General features: G+C 38.0%; 5 protein-coding genes across 7 annotated transcripts; 3 read left to right on the top strand and 2 right to left on the bottom strand.

Annotated features, from left to right (window-relative positions):
* The first annotated feature begins 723 nt into the window (after positions 1-723).
* LOC103493528 (26S proteasome non-ATPase regulatory subunit 14 homolog) lies at positions 724-7,906 on the top strand. Of its 3 annotated transcripts, none has more exons than XM_008454304.3 (6): positions 724-1,041; positions 1,297-1,474; positions 2,579-2,660; positions 2,921-3,097; positions 3,167-3,334; positions 3,584-3,908. In XM_008454304.3, the coding sequence occupies exons 1-6, from the start codon at positions 909-911 to the stop codon at positions 3,773-3,775; spliced, it is 930 nt and encodes a 309-aa protein (XP_008452526.1). In that variant the 5' UTR covers positions 724-908; the 3' UTR covers positions 3,776-3,908. The 3 variants fall into 3 exon arrangements, with proteins under 3 accessions (XP_008452526.1, XP_050943861.1, XP_008452528.1); XM_051087904.1 differs by lacking the exons at positions 1,297-1,474; positions 2,579-2,660; positions 2,921-3,097; positions 3,167-3,334; positions 3,584-3,908 and adding exons at positions 5,170-5,347; positions 6,481-6,562; positions 6,811-6,987; positions 7,057-7,224; positions 7,463-7,906 and having other exon boundaries at positions 769-1,041; XM_008454306.3 differs by lacking the exons at positions 724-1,041; positions 1,297-1,474; positions 2,579-2,660; ... (1 more) ...; positions 3,167-3,334; positions 3,584-3,908 and adding exons at positions 4,668-4,914; positions 5,170-5,347; positions 6,481-6,562; ... (1 more) ...; positions 7,057-7,224; positions 7,463-7,906.
* LOC103493527 (probable carboxylesterase 2) lies at positions 7,877-10,588 on the bottom strand. The gene is made up of 2 exons (XM_008454305.3): positions 9,971-10,588; positions 7,877-8,439 (listed from the first exon to the last, which is right to left on the bottom strand). The coding sequence occupies exons 1-2, from the start codon at positions 10,457-10,459 to the stop codon at positions 7,948-7,950; spliced, it is 981 nt and encodes a 326-aa protein (XP_008452527.2). The 5' UTR covers positions 10,460-10,588; the 3' UTR covers positions 7,877-7,947.
* Positions 10,589-11,372: 784 nt separating this feature from the next.
* Positions 11,373-12,658, bottom strand: LOC103493531 (uncharacterized). Its single transcript, XM_008454311.3, has 2 exons — positions 12,376-12,658; positions 11,373-12,129 (listed from the first exon to the last, which is right to left on the bottom strand). The coding sequence occupies exon 2, from the start codon at positions 11,965-11,967 to the stop codon at positions 11,518-11,520; it is 450 nt and encodes a 149-aa protein (XP_008452533.2). The 5' UTR covers positions 11,968-12,129; positions 12,376-12,658; the 3' UTR covers positions 11,373-11,517.
* A 2,267-nt stretch (positions 12,659-14,925) lies between these two features.
* Positions 14,926-17,906, top strand: LOC103493530 (uncharacterized). The gene is made up of 8 exons (XM_008454310.3): positions 14,926-15,081; positions 15,214-15,415; positions 15,927-15,984; positions 16,082-16,162; positions 16,255-16,293; positions 16,413-16,652; positions 16,732-16,873; positions 17,110-17,906. The coding sequence occupies exons 2-8, from the start codon at positions 15,237-15,239 to the stop codon at positions 17,595-17,597; spliced, it is 1,227 nt and encodes a 408-aa protein (XP_008452532.2). The 5' UTR covers positions 14,926-15,081; positions 15,214-15,236; the 3' UTR covers positions 17,598-17,906.
* Positions 17,907-18,054: 148 nt separating this feature from the next.
* On the top strand, positions 18,055-26,173 carry LOC103493529 (uncharacterized). The gene is made up of 5 exons (XM_008454308.3): positions 18,055-18,394; positions 18,534-18,662; positions 18,788-18,952; positions 25,292-25,597; positions 25,910-26,173. The coding sequence occupies exons 1-5, from the start codon at positions 18,077-18,079 to the stop codon at positions 26,048-26,050; spliced, it is 1,059 nt and encodes a 352-aa protein (XP_008452530.2). The 5' UTR covers positions 18,055-18,076; the 3' UTR covers positions 26,051-26,173.
* The last annotated feature ends 448 nt before the right edge of the window (positions 26,174-26,621 follow it).

Raw genomic sequence — 26,621 nt, 5'->3', positions numbered from 1 at the left:
TGTGATCGACGGGCCCGAAAGGGAAGGCCAGAGACATGTATTTCTTCAATAAAGAAAGAGGTAAATCTACCAATTCCAACAAAAAGAAAAAATCTATCAATTAACGTTGATATAAGTAAGTTCAATTCACATGTATTTTGTTTCTAAAAAAAACTAAGGGTCTTTACGCCTATTAACTTTTTAATTTCATCTTAATACTATTAAGTTGTTCTTAAAAATATATATATTGTTAGAAATTTATTCTTCTATAAACTAACTTAATCTTATCGTATTTTTCTATCTTTTACGTGTATTGAGTAACTTTATTTTTTTCTCTTACTCTACTTTTAATGTTTATTGGTTAATTTCAACTTACTCTCTTACGATGTTTTACACATATATTGAGTAACTCTATATTTTCTCCTTAATTTTCTTATGGAATTATAATTCAAACACAAACTTACCAATAACTTTAAAGAAACTATCTAATTTTGTTATTTCAAATACATTAAATCGTCATATACATAAGATCAGGTAGGCTCTCAACAAATCTCAAAACTCGTGTGTATACATGTTAAACAAAATATGAAAACAATAAGAAGACATTTAGAGCAATAAATGAACAAATAGAACCAATATTATAATAATCTGGATTTGGATGCAAATTATCTTGATCTTGTATTTTTATTTAATAAATATTTGTAGCTCAGATGCGAGGAAGAGAAAAAAAAGAAGTGCGAAACAGCCAAACAGCCCCTAAATATATGTGAAAGTTTAAAAGACAAAATTGTCATTTCGGTAAGACTTTGCTCCACCTCCTTAATCTTCATTTTTAAGAACCAGAGGAGGGAAGCCTTGTCGCGAAAGAAAGTTCAAGTCTTGCAATCCCGGCAGCCGGATCAGATTGACGCTGAGGGAAAACTCTACGAATGGAGCGGCTACAGAGAATGTTCGCGGGTACCGGAGGTTCATTGGGGCACCCGCCGCCGGACTCCCCCACTCTTGATTCGTCGGAGCAGGTCTACATCTCCTCGCTCGCGCTTCTGAAGATGCTTAAGCACGGTACTGTTCGAATTGAAGTTGCCACTTTTCTTATTTCTTCCACTCCTATTCTTTCGAACGTGTTCACAATCCTCTACTATTTTAATGTCTAGAGGTTTTGTCGACTCTCCCCTTCTATAATATCAACGAATTTTGATGGTTTTGCTCGGTTTTAGGTTTAGGATGTTGGATGTGGTTTAGGTTATTGGTATTGAGATTTTGAAGCTTTAAATAAACTTCCCGTTTATGTAATTTCCACTTCAATGTGCGTAATAGGAAGAGCTGGGGTTCCCATGGAGGTGATGGGTCTGATGTTGGGGGAATTTGTTGACGAGTACACCGTGCGCGTGGTCGATGTATTTGCTATGCCGCAAAGTGGTACGGGTGTCAGCGTCGAAGCTGTTGATCATGTATTCCAGACCAATATGCTTGACATGCTTAAACAAACTGGACGGTAATTTTATTTACTTATATTGCTCGAGATTTGTAATGACTACATTTGCTGGATCTTAAAGATTAAGTTGCTGAAAATGAAACTTTAGATCCTGAAAGAAACAGGTCCCCTTTTTAAATTTTAGTTGTATGACCCCGCCTGTGGTGACTGGGAGGCCTTTTGCTGTCCAGTGCGTGTTTAATCTTTGGAATAGACCTGATTTTAGCATAAGACTTTCATAGGTTTACTTAAATTTCATTGAAATTTATTATCTATTGAAATGGATATTTAGAGGATCCCAGGATGGTTGAACTCTAGCCAAGAAAATCTTTCGACAATTTCTCTGTTGAACAATATGCACTTTGGAGGGATTTTAGTTGGCTGGGCTGCAATTTTCTTTTCTATTTTTACCTCTGAACCTTTGTTTGTCCAGAATCAAAATCAGAATCATTTCTATACTGATTTCAAATTTTCTTTTCTATTTTTACCTCTGAACCTTTGTTTGTCCAGAATCAAAATCAGAATCATTTCTATACTGATTTCAACTTTTTACTTCTCTTAGGAAATTATTCCCTGAATGTGGACTCGATTCATTTTAGTTTTAGTATCGTTCCTGTTTTCATGGAGCACCACTCACTATACTGTCTTCTTTTATAACCATTTATTTGGTTGTGAAGGACCCCCCCCCCCCCCCCAACCCCAAACCATGATTGCTTAGTTGAACAAACACTTTCGCCTTGTCCCTAGCATTTGTAGATTCTGGTGCTACTATTAGGCTACAAGAGGAGACGTCCAAGGAGAAATTGGTGGCAAATTGAACATCTTCTGTAATTTGTTTGTTAAGCGATCCCATGAGATTATGTAGCTACCATGGGCTGATGGAAGAGGGGGTCTACTACTTAAGGGTAGGAGTAGGCCTTGTGATTTGAGAGTATTTTGGGGGATAGGAAGCCCCTGTTTTCTTCCCTTGTTCATGTATCTATATTGATAGATAGATCCAGCATTATCAGATTCCAGTCTTTTCTACTTCAATTGTACCGAAGAATGAAGATTGAATTCATTATTGACTTATAATCTTCTGCTGCATTTTACCTCTAATGCTAACCATTTATTTTTTTCGTTCAGCCCAGAGATGGTTGTAGGATGGTACCACTCTCATCCTGGATTTGGTTGTTGGCTCTCTGGTGTCGACATCAACACTCAACAGGTTTGTGGTTCTAAAACGACCTCCATTTTACATATTGTTATGCGCCTCATTGTTGAATTTTTCTCGGGGTGATTGCCTTTTCTTTTTCTTGTATCAATATATTATTTTCTCTCTGGGATTTTATAATTTTGTAATAATTTTTTTACTGAACATTTTATTTTATTAGGTCAAGGTGGTCTTCCAGCAACGGAAGAAATGTAATGAAGATTTGCAATTGAGATTCTAATGTGAAATGTGCTTACTTTTGTCATCATTTGTAGAGTTTTGAAGCTCTCAATCAGCGAGCTGTTGCTGTAGTTGTGGATCCAATCCAGAGTGTCAAGGGAAAGGTGGTTATTGATGCCTTTCGTCTAATTAATCCCCAGACAATGATGCTTGGCCAAGAACCACGACAAACAACATCAAACCTCGGCCATCTCAATAAACCATCTATTCAAGTGAGTGTTGAACAAATACTATTAAATCATTCTTGCTTTCATTCCACTGACTCGTATGATTGTTTTCAGGCATTAATCCATGGATTGAATCGTCATTATTACTCCATTGCAATTAACTATAGGAAAAATGAACTCGAAGAGAAGATGTTGCTTAATCTTCACAAGAAGAAATGGACTGATGGCCTAACACTTCGACGATTTGATACACACTCAAAAACTAATGAGCAGACTGTCCAGGTAAGCATGTCTTTTATGTTTTAACCTTCTAGAGGTTGCATCTCTTATTGAAATATCGAATAAAATGAGAATAAAATGAGTTTCTTGCGTTGCCAAACTATTCAATTGCTCTCTAATTGTAGTTATCTAATAAAGAAAGGGTCTGATCAATTACCTTGACGATTTACTTTCGCAACTAACTCCGATAAACTTGTATTTCATTGTGCACAATCTGTGTTGTGATTTATGGGTCTGTTATATACCGTGCAGGAAATGCTGAACTTGGCTATCAAGTACAACAAGGCAGTGCAAGAGGAAGATGAGTTGCCACCAGAAAAACTTGCAATTGCAAACGTGGGAAGGCAAGATGCTAAGAAGCACCTGGAAGAACATGTCTCCAATTTGATGTCATCAAACATCATACAGACATTAGGAACAATGCTTGATACAGTTGTGTTCTAATTGAACTATGATCGTTAAAGAACTCTTCGTCCCCTGCCAGAAACATTCGGATGATTCTTTGTTCAAAGTTGCAGGGTGTCTGACTGTTAAAAACAAGTTCAATAGTGCTTAAAAACTCTTCCATTGCTAAGAACTCCTGCCCGTCTTTCACTTTCATTGCATTAATATTTTATTGGATCTTAGAATGAGAGGTGGTTTTGTTTTTACAGGACAAGTATTGGTTTCAATGCTTGGGATGTGAATGAAAAAGATAGTGTTCATAATCTGGACCATTTTGTAAATGTACGAAATTTTCTTAGAATAAACAAACGTAATGTATTTTTCAATCCAAAAAATATTTGTACAAAACAAACATGATAATTCAAATTATCAAAACATTTTCAAATATCTACAAAAACATTTTTACAAAACAAACATGATAATCTAAACAAGTTTATAATTTCGGGCAGTTAAGGTTTTAGTTATCTATCATCTTAAACATAAAAACAAATGATTTATGAGAAATCATTTCGATAGACAATATTATTGAAATTTGCATGTTTATGAACTAACTTCATCTTATCTTATTTGCTTGTTTTTTATATTTGTTGAGTAATATATCTTCCTCTCTTAGTCTATTTTCTACGTTTATCAAGTAATCTTTATTCCTTTTTAACTCCACTCTTCACATTCATGTAATAACTTTATTTTTTCTTCGAAAGGATGAGTTGGTAGAAGTTTAACAACCACTATTAGGAAATTTTTTTGTCTTTACTGATATAATACAAAAATTTTATTATATTTTGTAAATATTTGAAACAGTTTTGTTATTTATAATAATTTAAAAAAAACCAATAAATGTATGTAAAAGTTTAAAGGGCAAAATTGTCATTTTGATAAGATGTTTTCCCATCTCCCGTAATCATCATTTTTAAGAACCAGACGAGGGAAGTCTTGTTGCCAAAGAAACTTCAAGTCTTGCATTCCCGGCAGCTGGAAAGATCGACGCGGAGGGAAAGCTTTACGAATGGAGCGGTTACAAAGAATGTTCGCTGGAGCCGGAGGTTCATTGGGGCACCCGCCGCCGGACTCCCCCACTCTTGATTCGTCGGAGCAGGTCTACATCTCCTCGCTCGCGCTTCTGAAGATGCTTAAGCACGGTACTGTTCGAATTGAAGTTGCCACTTTTCTTATTTCTTCCACTCCTATTCTTTCGAACGTGTTCACAATCCTCTACTATTTTAATGTCTAGAGGTTTTGTCGACTCTCCCCTTCTATAATATCAACGAATTTTGATGGTTTTGCTCGGTTTTAGGTTTAGGATGTTGGATGTGGTTTAGGTTATTGGTATTGAGATTTTGAAGCTTTGAATAAACTTCCCGTTTATGTAATTTCCACTTCAATGTGCGTAATAGGAAGAGCTGGGGTTCCCATGGAGGTGATGGGTCTGATGTTGGGGGAATTTGTTGACGAGTACACCGTGCGCGTGGTCGATGTATTTGCTATGCCGCAAAGTGGTACGGGTGTCAGCGTCGAAGCTGTTGATCATGTATTCCAGACCAATATGCTTGACATGCTTAAACAAACTGGACGGTAATTTTATTTACGTATATTGTTTGAGAATTGTAATGACTACATTTTCTGGATCTTATTGCTGAAAAATGAAACTTTAGATCCTGAAAGAAACAGGTCCCCTTTTTAAATTTTAGTTGTATGTCCCCGCCTGTGGTGTCTGGGAGGCCTTGTGTTGTCCATCGCGTGTTTAATATTTGGAATAGACCTGATTTTAGTATAAGACTTACATAGGTTTACTTAAATTTCATTGAAATCTATTATCTTTGAAAATGGATATTAGAGGATCCCAGGATGGTTAACTCTAGCCAAGAAAATCTTTTGACAATTTATCTGTTGAACAATATGCACTTTGGAGTGATCTTAGTTGGCTGGCCAGCAATTTCTTTTCCTATTTTTACCGCTGGGCCTTTGTTTCTCCAGAATCAGAATCGGAATCATTTCTCATGCTGATTCCAACTGATCTCTTAGGAAATTATTCCCTGAATGTGGTTGTGCCCTACGTTTCATTTGAAAGACTCCCCATTTTTAGACGCTTCTCCATCATTTTTACTTTTGGTATGTTAGTTGACATTTTCATGAAATGAAGGTATAGTTAGAATTAAATAAAGTAATGAGTTCATGGATGTCGGTCCTCAGTACACATGATATCTATACCATTCTCACACCAGAGGGAACCCATGCCCCTTCCCCCAACCAATAACCACGATTCTTCAGTTGAACAAACACTTCGGTCCTGTCCATAGCATGTGCAGATTCTGATAGCACTCCTATTAGGCTTATATACCAGAGGACGCGTCCAAGGAGAATTTGGTGGTGAAGTGAACATCTTCTGTAATTAATTAGTTAAGTGAGACCATGAGATTATGTAGCTAACCATGGGCTAACGTAAGGCTAAGAGTAGGCCTTCTGAGGAGCTACATTTTTGCTCGTCTGTGATATGACTGTTTTGGGAGATAGGGGAAGCTCCTCAGTTCTTCCCTTGTTCATGTATTTATATTGATAGATGAATCCTGCATTATGTCTTATGAGAGTCCGATTTTTTGTACTTCATATTATGCTGAAGAATGAAGATTGAACTCGTTATTGACTTATAATCTTCTACTGCCCTTTACCTCGGCTCTAACTTTAACCATTTATTTTTTTGCCTTCAGCCCTGAGATGGTTGTGGGATGGTACCACTCTCATCCTGGATTTGGATGTTGGCTCTCTGGTGTCGACATCAATACTCAACAGGTTTGTGGTTCTATAACAGCCTCCATTTTTCATATTGTTATCCACCTCATTGTTGAATCGTTCTAGGGGTGAATTCCTTTTCTTTTTTTTTTTTTTTTTTTGTATTAGTATATTCTTATTATTTTGTAATAATTTTTTACTGCATACTTTCTTTTATTGGGTGGTCTTCCAGCTAAGGAAAGAGTGTAATGAAGATTTGCAAATGAGCTTATAGAGTGAAATGTGCTTACTTTTGTCATCATTTGCAGAGTTTTGAAGCTCTTAATCAGCGAGCTGTTGCTGTAGTTGTGGATCCGATCCAGAGTGTCAAGGGAAAGGTGGTTATTGATGCCTTTCGTCTAATTAATCCCCAGACAATGATGCTTGGCCAAGAACCACGTCAAACAACATCAAACCTCGGCCATCTTAATAAACCATCTATTCAAGTGAGTGTTGAACAAATACCATTAAATCATTATTGCTTTCATTCCACTGACTCGTATGATTGTTTTCAGGCATTAATCCATGGATTGAATCGCCATTATTACTCTATTGCGATTAACTATAGGAAAAATGAACTTGAAGAGAAGATGTTGCTTAATCTTCACAAGAAGAAATGGACTGATGGCCTAACACTTCGACGATTTGATACACACTCGAAAACTAATGAGCAGACTGTCCAGGTAAGCATGTCTTTTATGTTTTAACCTTATGGAGGTTGCATCTCTTCTTGCAATATAGAATAAAATGAGTTTCTTGTGTTGCCAAACAATTCAATTGCTCTCTAATTGTACTTATCTAATAAAGAAAGGGCGTGATCAATTATCTCGACGGTTTACTTTCGCAACTAACTCCGATAAACTTGTATTTCATTTTGCACAATCTGCGTTGTGATTTATGGGTCTGTTATATACCGTGCAGGAAATGCTGAACTTGGCTATCAAGTACAACAAGGCAGTACAAGAAGAAGATGAATTGCCACCAGAAAAACTTGCAATTGCAAACGTGGGAAGGCAAGATGCTAAGAAGCACCTGGAAGAACATGTCTCCAATTTGATGTCATCAAACATCATACAGACATTAGGAACAATGCTCGATACAGTTGTGTTCTAATCAAACTAAAGTCATTAAAGAACTCTACGTCCCCTGCCAGAAAAACACTTCGAGGATTCCTCGTCCAAAGTTGCAGGGTCTGTGATTGTTAAACGCTTTTGTTTTAAAACCCTTCATTCCACCTATCTTTTCTCTTTCATCACATTAATATTTTATTGGATCTTAGAACGAGAGGTGTTAGTCGTTTACACGACAGCTATTTGTTTCAATATGCTTGGGATGTGAATGAGAAGATATAGTGTTTATAATTCATCAGTTTAGTATAGTCGCTAAAACAGAACAAATTTGAAGCTTTAATCTTGGTTAAGGAAGAAAGCCAAACGTTTGACAAGGGCTTTGGCTTTCTCGGAAGTTGGGTTTAACATATGAAATGCATGGTCCTCACCTTCCGTCTCATAAAACTCCATTTTCCCTTTCCACTCACTCCTCGCCAGAGTTTCGTAGTAAAGCTTCCCTCTTTCCCTCATGATGTCTTTCCCTGCAACGATAACCAACACCTTCTCACCCGCGAGGCCATCGATGGCAGGTGACCCATCGGAGAAGGGATTGATGAGGAGATCGTCATTTCCTCTATCCGACGGGCAGACAAAGTTCCACCAACTATCCACCTCTGCTCTTTTGTGATGCTCAATGATCTCCAATCCAATGGGCTCCTGTCCCCAGAAGTATGGTTGAATTAGGGCGATTCCTACAATTTTGATTTTGGCCCCCAGATTCGAGTTTTTGGCTCGCAGGGCCATGTGGTGGGAGATGTTTCCACCCGCACTGTCACCTACCAAGAACATCTGTTCAAATAATATAATTAATCGGTGCATTTAGTTCATAAGTTTTCAAATTAATGGTTTTAGTCTCTGAACAAAAAAATAAAAAACATTAAATTTAATGTAAAAGTTACAAGTGTTTGATGTGACAAAATGGCATCATAAAAAAGGTTTTCTTTGATCTTTCTATCTTTTCTCTCTCCTCTTCCTAGTTCTTTCTCCTTTTCTTCGTCCTTTCTCTCTGTCTCTCCTCCATCTCTATCACAGATTTTAAAAAACAAAAGTTTCAAAACAATCTCATATTTGAAATGTTGATTGGCTTTTGGGTTAAAATACTTCAATGTGTTAAATCAAGCTCCTTGACTCGGACCAAATCACAACGTCTCCCACTCCCAGCCCCACCCTCAACCCTTCCCTGCAGAAAACAAAAATAAATAAAGAGAATTCTAGTGCATTTGTTCAAATAGTTGAAAGAAAAGCGAAATTCATAAGGTGTCGATTTCCAATTAGCTTCAAGTTGAACTGAATTTGATCAATGCTAAATCATGTTGCGCTGAAACGAAAAAACAAACACAAGCTACACAACTTCAAATATGGGGTTTGAGGTAAAAGAAACTGTGATTCACTACCAAAAAAAAGTTCAGAAAGTGAAAAGAAATTGTGGAGAGTCAGGATGAAGAAAAGAGTAAAAACCATGGGCAAACAAAAACTGTAAATGGTTTCGGATTTCATTGAGACTGTTCTAAAAAAAATAAAAATTACACATATATATGTAGCGGAGTGGAGATGGAGGAGAGACGAAGAGGAGAAAGGATGAAGGAAAGGGAAAGAACTAAGAAGAAGAGAGAGACGAAATAGAAAGATTAAAAAAGTACTTCACTTACACATTTTTATATTAAATGGTTAATATTAAAACTCGGACTCATGTTCATCAAAATTGAATGACAAAAATGTTTTCTAAGACTGTTTTTTAACCATTAAACAGTATGACATCAAAGAAGTAAACTTAAGAAACAAGTCATAATTAGTTCCAAAATATGTTATCTAAAATTGTATTTTAACCCAAAAAGAAAATAACTTTGGTTATGACCTTCAATTTTCTTTTCCAATTGATAATGATGATCAATAATTACTCGGATCTTCTATAATTCCTCAAACTTTTGTAATATCACTACCCTTTTAATTAGTAAAAAATTTGATATTAGCTTGGAGGTAAGGTTGAAAACAATAATAAATATAATGAAAGTAAGAGACATGTGTTGCTGTTTTAAACTCATTTTATCAATTATATTGAAATACTATATTTTCTTTGAAAAAAAATTAGTATTATAAACAATGAGTTTAAAATTGAACAAAACTTAAAAAATTGTAAAAAATAAAAAATGGACAAAATATTTAGATTTCATGAAAAAAATTGTATAATGATTTTTTTTAACGTAAACAGTTTGTTTTCCATTTTTCTACTTTTTCGAAAAAACACCTCTAGGAAAACAATATTTTAACCCAATATATTACTGAGGTTATAGGGATGGAGTTTGACTTTAGCTAATGATACCTTCTCAAAGTCAACTAGCTCTTCAAGCCAAGGCTCATGCCCGGGCTGATCGGCGGAGGACTGAGACTGAGCGGCAATCCACTGAAGCGCTGCCCAAGAATCGTCGTAAGCGGCGGGGAGAGGATGCTCCGGCGCTAATCTATAGTTCACCGAGAGGAGGACGGTATGGGCCTCGGCGGCAAGCGGAATAAGACAATTATTATGGTAAATAGGTTCAGCACTGGAGGCTACAAGAAACGCGCCGCCGTGAAAATAAACAACCAATGGAAGTTTCCGGCGAGTGTCGACGACGGTGGGACGGTAAAGCCTAGCTGAGACGCCGGTATCTGGAACAATAATGATGTCTTTAGAGTCAACTCCTGTCCGGGAATCGAGGCCAGGGGGAGTGACACGTGTCCCGAGAAGCCTGTCAACGATGCCGTTTTTGTAGAGTCGAAGGTAAGGAAGAAGCTCGACAGCCAGCTCGGGGTTGTTCGAGTCTGTAGCCATTTGAGGTTCAAAAAATTAAGATGAAAAATAGATGAAGAAATGGATAAGATCGTGCTGATAATTGAAATAATTGATTTGGAAAACACAAAAAAAAAAAAAGAGGAAAATGAAGAGGTGTTGATTTGAAACTATCAACTAATTGGTGAAGAGATATATATATGTCGAAATCTATCCTTTATAATTTCAAATGTTCACCATACATTTCTAGCCATTATCAACTGACCATATTTTTGCAATGCAAATGACTACCACTCGTCAATGCCACTAGAGTTGCAACTTTAATTTGAAGTTGTTTAGTTGTGAAACCATTAAGAGAGTTAATAAGTTATTGAATTAATGTTATGTAGTTGTGTATGACCCACGGAGTATTTGATTCAAACTACAGATCGGTCGAGTTGACAACAACATTACCTTAAATTTCTACTCCATTGGTCAAACAACCCTTCCATACTTTAGGAATAATACTTCAACTTAAATATACATTTATTCAATAAAAGAAAGCAATGGGCAATTAATAGATAACTTCAAGTAACAATCATTTTTGTTTATTTCACATTTTACTTTTTCCATCTAAGTAAAGCTTAGTGCGCGAATTTTTTCTTTTTTTATGGAGAACAAATGCATCCCAAATTGTACTCATCTTTATGCATTTCACTTAATTAAATTATCCATTCATAACTTGTCATGTGATAAAAAGAAAATCTTTTTTTGAAATATCTTAGTATTTCTTTTATATAAGTGGTGAGAAATGATTATAATATATATTTCAGAATGAGTGATAGATGATATTTGTGATATGATTTATAGGTTAATTTTTTTGTTATAAGGTTGCTGTAGATGCTAATCGTGGCTACCGTAATCAAAACAAACAAAATTAGGACGTGTCCTCAAGAAAAACTGACTCGTTTCTTGCTTACAGAAAAAAAATTTGAACAAATGAAAAACATATATTCACAGTCAGACATGATTATTAAAGAACAGTGAGAGAAATTCTGATCCCTGGAAAAAAAATGAAGAACAAATGGGGATGGAAGAAAACATATATTGAATGAAACCAATCAATCTTCTGAAATTTCTTGGCAATTAGAAGATCTGATCTGAATTTGCTGAGACGTGAGGGAGATCAAAGATTGAATCTTAGCAACAGCAGAGGATTTCTCAGGTGGGCATTTCGAAAGAGAAACATTCAACGAATGAAGAGCCTCGTCAAGCTTACCAACAGTTAATGCTTTACAACCTGCCTTGTAAGCACCATCCACTATTCGAACATCATACTGACTTCTTGAATTCGCACTAGGTTCCTCATCCTCTGGAGATATTGGAGATTCTAAATAAGCCGCGGTTCGATCATATTCTAAATTTGAAATTGCAGCATTGATCTCCGCCATTAGAGCTTCAGGAGTCTTTGTTGTGGTCTTCACATTGTCAAACACATTCCAAACGGTGATTCCTCCTTCTGAATTCACACTCTCCCTTCCTTGACTTTTATGCCAATTTCGTTGATGCATTTTCACAAACACCAAGTCAATGTCTTTCTTGAGGCATTTTCACAAACACCTTGTCGTCCTCGAACTGATACGCAATTGAATCAATTTCTTGGAAGAAGTCTGTCGCGCTGAACTTCAATTACGACCCCGATGTTTCTTTGCGTCTAATTCGATTTTGTTATCCTGCGAAATTTCATATCGATTTATGAGCTCGGCGGATTCTATCAACAACAATGAATAACAACGAAAACAGCCAATCAAGAACAGGCACGATCAATGATACTAAACCGCCATGTAAACAAAAACGGAGTCGTGAATGCGGCATCGGAAACCGATCCAATATCAGAATTAATGGCGAAGTAATCGAATCCAAAATCCCTTCTGTCATCCAGAAAAGAAAGAAATGGGGAAAGACAAGGAAAAACTCACCGATTCATCGGAGAGCGGCCAGCTGCTTTCATCGACATTTTCAACTTTAATCCGAGTCAGATCAACTAGTTCTTTGAAGAAGAATTTTCTAAGCTTTAATCCATTACAAGGATTTTGAAGTTTGAAGAAGGTGCAGTAATAAGAAGAAGAGTGCAAATTAGACATTAAACTGATTATAATTGAAATACATGTTTGTCCTTTTCTTTGGGTGTGCAACTTTACTAAATATGTTTTGGCTGTTTTTCTTTTCCTGCCTTGTGTATTTTTTTTCTTTATATATAAATGTCCATTTAATCATTAAAAGAATCATCAATAGATTAAAACTAACAGTACTAACTACAAAATTTATGTCTTTTAAGGAGTAACAACGATAATCAAAAACCTGTTAGAGGTTTAAAAGTTATGTACTCAATAACTTCCTAAATACAAATTTAGAAATTTATAAACTAAAATTCATGAATTAATTTAATATATCCACTTAGATAGTTTTCCCAAATTACATTATATAATAGATTGGGTTACCATGGAGCGTTGCGTATGAGATAACAGCTAAATCGGTGGCGACTGACGGGTGCTTTGTCTTTTGATGGCGAAGGGCAATTCCATATCATACAAAAACGACAAATACCGATAAAGGGCAAAAAAGGCAATAAACACAAAGCCGATAGAACAAATCAAAACTCAAGTATGGCCGGCCACGAGCGGCACGTGACGTGGAAAACGGAAGTTGAAATGAGTTTTTAATCATTAAAAAAAAAAAAAAATTCCTTTGATTATTGAAATTAATTATTTTCGTTCTGATCCTTCCAGCCTAATTTAAGATGGTTTGGTACTCAAAAATAAATGAATAGATAACATTGTTTGATAATTTTTCTTAATTTGTCAATAAATTTGTTTATTTATTTATTAATATATATATATATATTTATAGTCAACAATTAAAGCAACATAGCAATGTTATATGTACACGTAACTTTTAGATTAGGCATTAATTAGCTATTAGCTAACTTTTTCTTTCCAAGTTCATAGATTTGAATTTAAGCAATAATACAAGATTTTAAATATAATTTGCTCATTAGATTGGTAAGCTATTGTTTGGAGAAATTTCAAAAACGTAACAGGTATTGAATTATTCTATTGTTTGCCAAAATATAAAAAAAAAAAAATTAATAATCAAAGTCACACTGTCTTAAGGAATTTAATTTAAGTTGTATTTGTTTTTTTTTTTTTTTTAAATTTTATAACCAACAAATATGTGAATATGGACTCAAGTTACGTAACCTCGAATGTTAGGGTATAAAATCATAACAATTATCGTTAAGTTAAGTTTATATTGATAATTAAATAGTCATATTAATAATGTATAATATTTTTTTAGTACATTCTAATGCATAAAATGGTGTGTATGTGATTGATATGTTATTCATAAAATGTAAAATTGAAAAATTAAAAGCAAATATTTTTTGAGTTTAGTTGAGAGTTGACTTGTGTGATTGCACATGATAGAACACATATTGTTATATTGGATGTAAACCAACGATATAGACCAGTTTTCAAGAGACTCCATATAAATAGAGGAATTAGGTCTCACTAACATTTAAATAAGTGATGGTTTCGCTCATACTTCTAACTTTGAGATTGACATTATGCAAATCGAGCTAGGTTGTTTTTTACATTCACTTTATTCCCATCTACGTATATTTATCAATCAAGATAAGTATAATAAAAAGTGTTACTCACTCTGAATTCAATATGACTCTCATAAAAATAACAAATCACATTATGTTATTTCTTATTCCGACTTACTTCCTCATCCAAATTGTTGTTTTGGTAAATTTTAATATCATGTTATCACATAAAAAGCATATTATATAATTTCAATAGTATTAAAATATTTTTAGTTAAAAAAACAAAGAACCATTTTGAAATTAGAATTAGACAGTGTATATTAGGGATAATCACTAGTTTTTTTTAGTTTATGTTTATTTAGTTATCAAACTTTTTTAACTGCAAGAATTTTAAGAAATAAATAAATCTAGGAAGTTGGAAAATGGAAGGAGAGCCAATAATGTTGTTGGAAAGAAAACAAAATATGATCCAACCCATGAAAATTTATGCTAATAATTATTGATTAAGTTCACTTCCACAAAATTTATAGATATTTTAATTAAAATCACCTATAAAAATAAACCATATAAATTAAATTTGAGTTTTGTTTCGACAATTTTAAGTAAATAAATAATAGTACTGTCATTTTAGGCTGATTTCTTAATTAACTTTCATTTAATTTTTATCTACTTAATACAATCTCGTTGGTATCTTTTTTTAGTATAGATTGGATGATAATTTAAAGGACAAACTACTTAATCATCAAATGTATATTAATTGTAATTGAGATAAAATGTTGTCCCTCTTTTGAAATTGATATTATTGAAGTAAAACAAAAATATTAGGTGAATTAGTAAAAGAAAACGCAAATAATTGGTGTAATAAAGGAAAACTATTGTGTGAGACTTTACCGCAAATACATTTCCATGTGAAATTTGCAATGGTGGAAATGACGTGGCACGATTTCTTAGGCGAGACGGAGCGTAGTTGGGGTCACTAACCATTGAATTTCAACAAATAATTAAAAAGAAAATTTGTAAGAGAACTTCGGATTGCAATTCCTCCGGCAATTGCTTGCGGTTCTTTCTACTTTATTCGGTCAGTAAATTCTCCATATTCCCATTACAATCGTCTTCATCCTCCCGATATTTTTTCAGGAAAAAGCTTGAAGAAGACAACGACAAAACTGAGTGGCTAGTGCTTCATTATCTATAGCTGCGTGATTTACAGGATTTTGGATTCGGAGGAGAAAGATGTGGGGATTTGGAGGAAGGTATTACTGGGGAAGAAGAGAACGAGTCGGGAAAGTTGAAGGGATTGTGGTGGCGTTCGCATGGATGTCTAGTCAGGAGAGGCACTTGAAACGATATGTGGATATGTATTCCTCTCTGGGTTGGAATTCACTCGTTTGCCATTCTCAATTCCTCAATATGTGAGTTCAACTTCCGAATTTTACTTGTTTTTTTTTCCCGCTTTGATTGTCAGATTTTGATACTGTTGTTAAATCTATGAACTACTTCTAAATACCTGTATGTGTTTGAATTGCTTAAGAAGGACAAATTTATTTACCAGATTCTAAAGATTTTTAGATTCTAAAGATTTTTAGCGGCTAGGCTAGGCTAGTCTTCAAATTCCATATGCATCTGCTGTAGTGCTCGCGTATACTTAGCTATATAGGATCCATTTGGGAGATCGTTGATACTAAAAGGGAATTGTGATATTTGATTTTGGATTTCCATTTTTTGTTGGCTGAAAAATTGGATTCATATGGTAGTGGATCTAAGGTTGGGTGGTTCTGTAATTTGTTTTGCTTGAGATTGTTTTCGTTTTTACTTCAATGTGGAGTTTTGTCCCCGTTTGGATGGCAAGCAATGAACTCTTAGCTTTTATAATAGAATACATTGATTTTTTGTCTGTCTAATTTTGATGAACATTTTGAGCAGGTTTTTCCCCGATAAGGCTGCATCTCTGGCATTTGACATTCTTAAAGTACTAATCGAGGTTAGAACTCGGTACAATTTTTAAAGTGCGAAGTTAAATTCATTGTTCAAGTATAAGCTATCTAAATATGCTATAAACTTCTGATATTTACTTTCAGGAGCTAAAAATAAAGAGATGCCCCATAGTATTTGCGTCTTTTTCTGGTGGGCCTAAAGCATGCATGTATAAGGTTCTCCAGGTGAGCTTTGTCTTATTTTTCTATTATAATTTGCTTAAACCACAAGAGAGGGGGAGTTAAATCTCTCACATTTGCCTTTCATACCATGGCAGATAATCGAGAGATATCATGAATCGCAACAACATAGTTCGGTAAACTTTATTCTTTGTTGTTTAATATTTCTTCAAAGATTTTATCGTATCACATGAGAGGAACCCATATGGTTTTCCCTGAAAATTTTCAATTGGTTTATGTTAAACTCTGGCTATAGGATGATTATCAACTGGTCAGGGACTGTATTGCTGGCTATATTTATGATTCCAGTCCAGTTGATTTTACCAGCGACTTGGGAACTCGATTTATTCTTCATCCAACTGTGATGAAAGCATCCCAACCACCAAGAATAGTGTCATGGGCAGCGCACAACATTGCTTCTGGTCTTGATGCACTCTTCCTCAACAGATTTGAATCTCACCGTGCAGAATATTGGCAAACTCTTTATGCCTCAGTTGTAAGGAATTAATATTTACTGCTTTCAATTTGTTTCAAATCAGCAAGATTTAAATTCACCTAACAATGCTCGAATGCAGAGTATGAAAGCTCCTTATCTTATTTTGTGCTCGGAAGAGGATGATCTTGCTCCCTATCAGACAATTTTCAATTTTGCTCAACGATTACAAGAACTTGGGGGAGATGTTAAATTAATCAAATGGAATGGCTCCCCACATGTAGGTTTGTTCCTAAACTTCTGTATTTTGTATGTTTAGACGTTGATCTTCGTTATCAGAGTCTGTGTTATAGAATAGCAATACACTATTGTTCTCTTGGTCATTCGTGATTGGAGTTGGAGGCACACACGTTATCAAAGTCTGCAAGTAATTTGCAGTAATATTTCTGTTTTTTTTAGCCAACAATTCTGTCTGTATGATACCGGCTTTGAAACCTTGTTTTGTGATTGTGCGTTGTAGGGCATTATCTGCATTTTCCCATTGAATATAGAGCTGCTGTCACGGAGTTGCTAAGTAAGGCCGCTGGAGTATACTGTCAAAGAACTAGACCCAATGAAGAAGTAACTGCCGTAGATAAAATGAATTGCGACTCTTGCAATACAACACCCGACGTTAGAAAAGCTGCATCGCCATCAAGTAGTTTTCGGGACTCTGCTCTTGCCCCAAACGACCATCTTCTCTTCTCCAGCGCGATGGACGGCTTTGACTACAGAATCATAGAATCCATGCGCGATGAACACATGGAAGGAGTAATGCGGCTATCTAACTCGCCGAGTACCATTCCTCATGGAGTTCTCGGTCAAATCCTTTACGATGCTTGTGTTCCAAAGAACGTTGAGGATTGGGATATTGGATCATCAAGTTCTTCAAAAGGTGTCTTGCGTGAGCACACACGGCGACATACCTCCTTCAATCCCATCAAACTGATGCGTCGCTCGAGACTGTAGTCATTCATCAGGGGAAAAAGTCAAACTGAAACTCATTTGTTGCCATGCCATCAATTGCACATCTTGCTTGAGAATATGGACACTACCATAAATGCTGAGACAAGGAATTAAATGGTTTTTTGAAAACTTTGTCTTATTGGGAAACTTTGGACCAAGCAAGAATGTAAATGTAAAGCAGAGGCGCCATGCAGTCCCCACTGCAAATTTGTGTAAATCAATGAGGAAAAGACATATCCTTCCAATGAATAGATGTTTAAAGAAACTGCCTTTTAAAAAGGATTTAAATAAAGTGATAGATATTTTTAGCAATGGCAACTGGCTTCAATAAAAAAGTAACATCTAAAACTAGCAACTTCAGCACTTGTAAAAGATTGCTAATTACTACAAATTCTCTTCCTTCACGTTTCACAGTAATGTGTAAATTTGTGTAGAGATTTGATAATGTAGCGCATGGCTATATATAATTCTTGGCATTGTTAATGCATTTCAAGCTTTTCGGCAAGTTCAATCGCTTTGCCTTCGTTGAAAGTATGTTAATTCTTGTTACTGGGGCATCTGGGTATCTAGGCGGAAGGCTGTGCCGTGCATTATTGAATCGAGGCTTCTCCGTTAGGGCTTTGGTCCGTCCGACCAGCGACCTTTCTTCTCTTCCTCATGATCCTTCTGCTCTTGAGCTCGTTCATGGCGATATCACCGATTACCAGTCGCTTCTAGAGGCATGCTTGGGCTGCCATGTCGTCTTCCACGCGGCCGCAATGGTCGAGCCGTGGCTTCCTGATCCATCGAAATTCATTTCTGTAAGTCCTCAGGTTTCTTCAAAAAGTTGATTGAAATGGAAGTCTCCCGGAAAATGTTTCAGAGATCTGTGTTTCGGCTGAGCTCATTGGATTTCTTTCAAACTTTGACGATATAGTATTATCGGATTGATCATGTTAGGTCAACGTACGAGGGTTGCAGAACGTGTTGCAAGCGGTTAGAGAGACGAAGACAATCGAGAAGATTATTTATACGTCGTCCTTTTTTGCGCTTGGCTCAACCGATGGATACGTTGCCGTTGAAAACCAGGTACCATTTGGATTTAAATTTTCTGAAAATTATTCTTCCTCCTTGCTTTTGTGATCCATGAATAAATGCTGTTGACCTTCATTGATGTTTTCAAATTTCTCCGAATGCGACTGTGATGATGGCAGGTTCATCACGAGAAGTTCTTTTGTACAGAGTACGAGAAATCAAAGGTCAATGCTGACAAGATTGCATTGCAAGCTGCATCTGAAGGGATTCCGATAGTGCCGGTTTATCCCGGAGTTATCTATGGTGTTGGAAAATTCACGGCTGGGAATGTTGTTGCTCGCATGGTAATGACTGCTTTTTCTCTGATAAATTTATGTTGGATGCTTGTTCAAGTCATTGAGTACTAGCTTAACCATCAAAATGTCATTTAGTGGAATAACACTCGATTAGAATTCATATCTGTGACAAAATAATCATGAACGAGAAAAATTATATTTGTTTACACTGGAAATCCCCAGTTAAATCACTTTTGACTGCTCAAATGAGTTTTTAGACCGACTACTACCTTAGATTTAACCCATTAAATCCTAGGTCATTTTATTACACCCATGACCCTTATTAACCTCTATGCCTAACCGTTACTTCTTTGGCTCTTTTTTCCCCCTCACTTTGACTGAATTATTCTTCCCCTTCCCATTCATTCGTATCTGTTATCCTACTTTCCTAATAATCATTTGAGAACTGCAGAAATTATGCAAATTAGATTTTGGTATAAATTATTTTTATTCTTCAATAGAAAAGCATATGCTTATCCATCTTTTGGAAGCCTTGTGAAACTGAAAATGGGGAACTTAGGAATTTGCTAGGCCACCAATCCTATTTACATACCATAGGAAAAATAAGAAGAAACATGAAGCCAATGAAAGAGAGACAAGTGGCAAGAAGGATCATGGCCATGAGACCAACCCAGAGGTAACACGTGTTGAAGGGGAGGAAAGCAAGGAGGAATGGGACCAGAAAGTGGGACCCACAGTTAGTTAGTCGTGGGCAATAAAAAGGGGACAGGAGGGCAGAGAGGGGTACGAATGTTTTTGAGCAGATAGGGCAGGAGCAGACACCTCCAGAAAGGGGAGGGTGGCACCAGGTTACCGTTTATTTTGTGTGCTTAAGTAGCCTTAGTTTGTAGGAGAGAAAAAGGCATTATTCCGAGCGTTCTTGTTTTCGTCTGTGTTCTTGGTTATTACATTCTGTGTGTGTTTTATTTCATCAGCTGGGTTTGTTTTGTCAAGTCTTAGAGAGGCTATTGTCAATCGTCTTTGAAGTGTTTTATTTCTTGATTTTGTGCTGTACTCTGGTTTTTGGAAAGTAAAGGAAGGGAACGAGGAAGTGTCTTAACATTTTGGTATCAGAGCTTCATACCTGGGCAGATCATGTCAATGACGAAGGCAACGGAGGAACGGTTGGAGACGGTTGAGATGGAAATGAAAAGGCTGCCGATGATCGAGGAGAACATAGCATTACTAGCCAAAAGCATCACGGAAATGAACTCTCAAATTGATAAGCAGGCACAGCAGCAGCAAGTGATACTGAAGTATATTGAAGGAATCGTTAAGGATGATTCTCCTGTACGAAGGACCGAAGAAGGGTTCACGAGCAAGGTCACCATGGCCGAAGCAATATATCCAGCGACTGCTGAAGAACCGAAGTTAGAAGTAAAAACAGAGGAGGAGCGACCCGTGGATCGGAGCAAATTTAAGAAAGTTGAAATGCCAGTCTTCGACGGGACCGACCCCGACTCGTGGCTGTTCCGGGCAGACCGATACTTCAAGATACATAACTTGACGGATTCAGAGAGACTTACCGTGGCAGTAATCAGCTTCGATGGGCCGGCGTTGGACTGGTATCGATCACAAGAAGAGAGGGAAGCTTTCACCGGTTGGGATGACTTGAAGCTAAAGATGCTAGTGAGGTTCCGCGCGACCAGGGAAGGTACATTGGTGGGCCGATTCTTAACGATCAAGCAGGAGTCCACTGTCGAGGAGTACCGGAACCGTTTCGATAAACTACTGGCACCGGTGGCTTCCCTGCCTACGGTGGTGCTAGAGGAAACATTCATGAATGGATTAAATCCATGGTTGAAGTCGGAGGTAGAAACGCTGGAGCCCATTGGGCTGGCCCAAATGATGAAGTTGGCCTTGAAGATAGAAAATAGAGAGCTAGTCCGAAGGGAATGCGGGCTGGTCAGCGCCTACGACAGCAAAATGGGCCATAAACAACAGCAGGCTAAGAGCCCCGTCGCAGCAGCCACGAAGGAGGGAACGGTCAGTGGAAGTTGGCCAATGAGAACGATAACACTGAGAGAGGTGGGTAGGGGGGACAACCGTCGGGAAGGGCCCACGAAACGATTATCTGATGCCGAGTTCCAAGCTCGAAGGGAAAAAGGGTTATGTTTTCGCTGTGGGGAGAAGTATTTCGCAGGACATCGGTGCAAGTCAAAGGAGCATAAGGAGCTTCGAATGTTGGTAGTCAAAGAAGGAGGGGAGGAACTGGAGATTGTGGAGGAAGAGTTTTTTGATGCCTAAACTGAGATGAAACCAGCAGAAGTGCCGAACGTGGAGAATTTAAACATAGAACTGTCGATCAACTCCGTGGTGGGACTGAACAATCCGGGGACCATGAAAGTAAAAGGGAAGGTGGGAGAAGAAGAAGTGGTGATCTTGATCGATTGTGGGGCGACCCACAACTTCATCGCAGAGGACTTGGTGACCAGGTTAGGATTGACATTGCAGGAGACTCCTAACTATGGAGTAATCCTGGGCTCAGGAACGGCAGTAAAAGGTAAGGGGATGTGCCGAAGTGTTGAAGTGCAATTGGACGGCTGGAAGGTAACCGATAGCTTCCTACCACTGCAGTTGGGGGGAGTTGACATGATCCTAGGAATGCAGTGGCTTCATTCTCTTGGGGTGACCGAAGTCGACTGGAAGAGGTTAGTGCTTACTTTTCATCACCAGGGGAGGAAGGTTGTGATACGAGGGGATCCAAGCCTGATTAAAACGAGGGTGAGTTTGAAGAATCTAGTGAAAACGTGGGGAGTTGACGATCAGGGATTCCTAGTGGAATGTCGGACATTAGAATGCGGGAAGTTGGAAGATGAACAGGATCAGGAGCGGGGAAAGGTCGACGCGGAACCCATAGCGACACTGCTCCAGCAATTCACCCGCGTGTTTGAATGGCCTGCGACCCTTCCACCCCAGCGCAGCATTGAACACCACATATACCTGAAGAGTGGGACTGACCGAGTGAACGTCCGGCCATATCGATACGCGCATCATCAGAAGGAAAAAATGGAAAGATTGGTGGATGAGATGCTATCTTCAGGGATCATACGACCGAGTAAAAGCCCATACTCCAGCCCTGTACTGTTAGTGAGGAAGAAAGACGGGAGTTGGAGGTTCTGTGTAGATTATCGAGCTTTGAACAATGTCACGATACCAGACAAGTTTCCCATACCAGTGATAGAAGAATTATTTGACGAACTGAAGGGGGCTAGCGTATTTTCCAAGTTAGACCTCAAAGCCGGATATCACCAAATTAGGATGTGCCCTGAAGATATCGAAAAGACCGCGTTCAGAACTCACGAGGGGCACTATGAGTTCTTGGTAATGCTGTTCGGATTAACGAATGCCCCCTCTACATTCCAGGCACTGATGAACCAAGTGTTCAAGCCATACTTAAGAAGGTTTGTGCTGGTATTTTTTGATGATATCCTAATCTACAGCCGAGGGATGGACGAACATGTTCAGCACTTAGAAGTGGTTTTAGGACTACTGCAAGACAGGGAGTTATATGTGAATATGGAGAAGTGCAGTTTCGCCAAACCACGGATTAGTTACTTGGGACACTTCATCTCGGAACAAGGCTTGGAAGCAGATCCAGAAAAGAAAAGGGCAGTGAGTGACTGGCCAACTCCATCCAATGTGAGGGAGGTTAGAGGCTTCCTTGGCCTGACTGGCTATTATAGGCGTTTCGTTAAGAACTATGAGGCCATAGCAGCACCACTCACCCAACTACTTAAGAAAGGAGCGTACAAATGGGATGCAGAAGCCGAGGGCGCTTTTAACAAACTGAAAAAGGCCATGATGACCCTCCCTGTGCTCACCATGCCGGATTTCAACCTGCCTTTCGAAATTGAATCAGATGCTTCGGGAGTTGGAGTGGGGGCTGTGCTGACTCAATGCCGGAAACCAGTGGCTTATTTCAGCAAGACCTTAAGTATGCGGGACAGAGCACGACCTGTATACGAAAGAGAATTACTTGCTGTAGTGCTTGCAGTTTAAAGATGGAGACCTTACCTACTAGGGAGGAAATTCACGGTGAAAACAGACCAAAGGTCGCTTAAGTTTTTATTGGAACAACGGGTGGTGCAGCCTCAATATCAAAAATGGGTAGCGAAGCTCCTGGGGTATTCATTTGAAGTGGTTTACCAACCAGGGCTGGAAAATAAGGCAGCTGACGCGTTATCCAGGATATCTCCAGCAGTACACTTGAATCAAATTACAGCTCCCCCGATGATAGACATGGAAATTATTAAGGAAGAAACAAGGCTTGACCCTGCACTGCAAGAAATCACCCGATTACTAGAAGAAGGGATGGAGATACCCCATTACACCCTGTATCAAGGGGTGTTGAAGTTTAAGGGCCGGTTGGTGATTCCAAGCAAGTCTACGTTGCTACCTACGATACTACACACATACCACGATTCTGTGTTTGGGGGGCACTCAGGATTCTTAAGAACTTATAAACGGTTGACCGGAGAGATCTATTGGAAGGGAATGAAGAAAGACATCATGCGGTACTGTGAAGAATGTGCAATCTGCCAGCGTAATAAGTCATCGGCTCTATCTCCAGCTGGGTTACTGATGCCCTTAGAGATTCCAGACGCAATATGGAGTGATATATCCATGGATTTCATAGAAGGACTGCCAAAATCCAAGGGATGGGATGTGATATTCGTGGTGGTAGATAGGCTGAGTAAATATGGGCATTTTCTGTTGCTTAAGCATCCGTTTTCGGCCAAGATGGTGGCTGAAACATTTGTAAAGGAGGTGGTCAGGCTTCATGGATACCCAAGATCGATAGTGTCTGACAGGGACAAGGTTTTTTTAAGCCATTTCTGGAAGGAACTTTTCCGCTTGGCAGGAACTAAGCTGAACCGGAGCTCTTCCTATCACCCCCAATCAGATGGTCAAACCGAGGTGGTGAATAAGAGTATTGAAACATATCTGAGGTGCTTTTGTGGGGAAAAACCGAACGAGTGGAGCCAATGGTTACATTGGGCAGAATATTGGTATAATACAACCTATCATAGTTCCATTGGAATTACTCCTTTTCAAGCTGTGTATGGACGCCTTCCCCCTCCCTTGATTTACTATGGGGATATGGAGACACCTAACTCAACACTAGACCAGCAGCTGAAAGACAGAGATATAACATTGGGAGCCCTGAAGGAACACTTGAAACTAGCCCAAGAAAGGATGAAGAAACACGCCGACAATAAGAGAAGAGAAGTCGAGTTCCAGGAAGGGGATCTGGTATTCCTCAAACTGCGGCCTTACAGGCAGACCTCCCTCAGAAAGAAAAGAAATGAAAAGCTATCACCCAAGTATTTCGGGCCTTATCGAGTCTTAGAAAGGATCGGAAAGGTAGCATATAAACTAGAACTCCCCGCAGCTACTGCTATTCACCCCGTGTTCCATGTATCGCAATTGAAGAAAGCTGTAGGAAGAGGAGAGACTGTACAACCACTGAACCCGTACATGAATGCAAACCATGAATAGATTACACGACCGGAGGAGGTATATAGCTATCGCAAGAATCCAGCAACGAAGGAGTGGGAAGCCCTGATCAGTTGGAAGGGATTACCCCCACACGAGGCAACATGGGAAAGCTGCACTGACATGAAATATCAGTTTCCAGATTTTCACCTTGAGGACAAGGTGGATTTGGAAGAGGAGAGTGATGCTAGGCCACCAATCCTATTTACATACCATAGGAAAAATAAGAAGAAACATGAAGCCAATGAAAGAGAGACAAGTGGCAAGAAGGATCATGGCCATGAGACCAACCCAGAGGTAACACGTGTTGAAGGGGAGGAAAGCAAGGAGGATGGGGACCAGAAAGTGGGACCCACAGTTAGTTAGTCGTGGGCAATAAAAAGGGGACAGGAGGGCAGAGAGGGGTACGAATGTTTTTGAGCAGATAGGGCAGGAGCAGGCACCTCCAGAAAGGGGAGGGTGGCACCAGGTTACCGTTTATTTTGTGTGCTTAAGTAGCCTTAGTTTGTAGGAGAGAAAAAGGCATTATTCCGAGCGTTCTTGTTTTCGTCTGTGTTCTTGGTTATTACATTCTGTGTGTGTTTTATTTCATCAGCTGGGTTTGTTTTGTCAAGTCTTAGAGAGGCTATTGTCAATCGTCTTTGAAGTGTTTTATTTCTTGATTTTGTGCTGTACTCTGGTTTTTGGAAAGTAAAGGAAGGGAACGAGGAAGTATCTTAACAGAATTCCCTGACTTGTTTGTATAAAATCTGTGAAGTATTTTACTGATCTTCATCTGTCATTAGTATGACCTCACTTAGCTTTCTTTCACAACGGGCCATTTGTGTTACTGTTGTTATTTCTTATCAGCTGATTGAACGGTTCAATGGGCGACTACCGGGATATTTAGGCCAAGGAAACGACAAGTTTTCTTTTAGCCACATCGATGATGTGGTAGAAGGGCATATTGCAGCAATGCAGAAAGGTCGAGTAGGCGAGAGGTATCTTCTAACAGGAGAGAATGCATCATTTGTAGAAGTTTTTGATACGGCTGCAGCCATTACTGGTACAAAGAAACCGATCTTTAATATTCCATTGTGGTTAATTGAAACCTATGGCTGGGTTTTAGTGTTCATCTCTCGAATAACAGGGAAACTTCCTCTCATCAGCCCCCCGGTGCGTCATCAAACTCTCCCGGTCTTTATTTTTTGTTCTGAAAATTTCTCGCATCTTTCGTACTCAACATGGACAACAATCAAATACTTAAAAGAGATGCAAAATATTGTAAAAAAAAAAAGAGAGAAAATAGGTTTAATTTTCAAAAACAAAGAACAAAATGCTTACCAAATAGGCATTACGATTTTTGTGCCAACCATATAGCCCTATTATTCAATGGGGAAACACTTTAGATATTACTATATTAATAAACAACATAATTTGGAGTTGAAGGAATACACCTTTTGTTTTGTTTTTCTGTTGTTGGAGCAGACTGTGAAGATTTTGAGACACCAGTGGGCATATTCCTGTGAGAAAGCAAAACAAGAGCTGGATTATAACCCCAGAAGCTTAAAAGAGGGATTAGAAGAAATGCTAGCATGGCTAAAGAGCGTGGGTTTGATAAAATATTAAGAAAGATGGATCTATGTTGCAAATTTATTTTGTTGCTAGTCTTCCGTTCTCTCTGTAATATCACTGTTCAAAAATAAAAAGCTGATACCAAACTTTGGTTATGAACTGAAAAGTTCGATATAATCCCCCCTTTTACTCTGATAATTTTTTTTGTAGAACCTTCAATTTTTAAAAATAGCTTTGGATTTTAGTCACGCTCTCCCTGTGATAGAATGTTTATCGTAATATTTCTCAGAATTTTCTATTATATTATAAGTTAGCAAATTTATTTCATTATATATCAATTTGAACAGTAATTCTAATTATCTTTCAATAGTGAATGTTGAGGTTGCTTTAGGCAAGATTCATAAGTCGGGTTCAAAATCAAATAAAACTAAGAGGTGGCATGAGGAAATGTCTATTCCGAAAGGACTTTTAACTTTATTTGAACAATGCATTCTCTGCACTAACTTAAAAATTAGTTGGTTCGATACTATTCCGGTACAAGTACTCTCACACACATCAACTTGGAAGACGAGATCAGAAAAGCAAGTCAACCAAGAGTGCGCAGAGAGGTCTGCTGCAACATGTA

This window comes from Cucumis melo, chromosome 7 (genome assembly GCF_025177605.1).
Source record: "Cucumis melo cultivar AY chromosome 7, USDA_Cmelo_AY_1.0, whole genome shotgun sequence".
Classification (NCBI taxonomy): domain Eukaryota; kingdom Viridiplantae; phylum Streptophyta; class Magnoliopsida; order Cucurbitales; family Cucurbitaceae; genus Cucumis; species Cucumis melo.
This window is presented reverse-complemented; position numbering and strand designations above follow the sequence as displayed.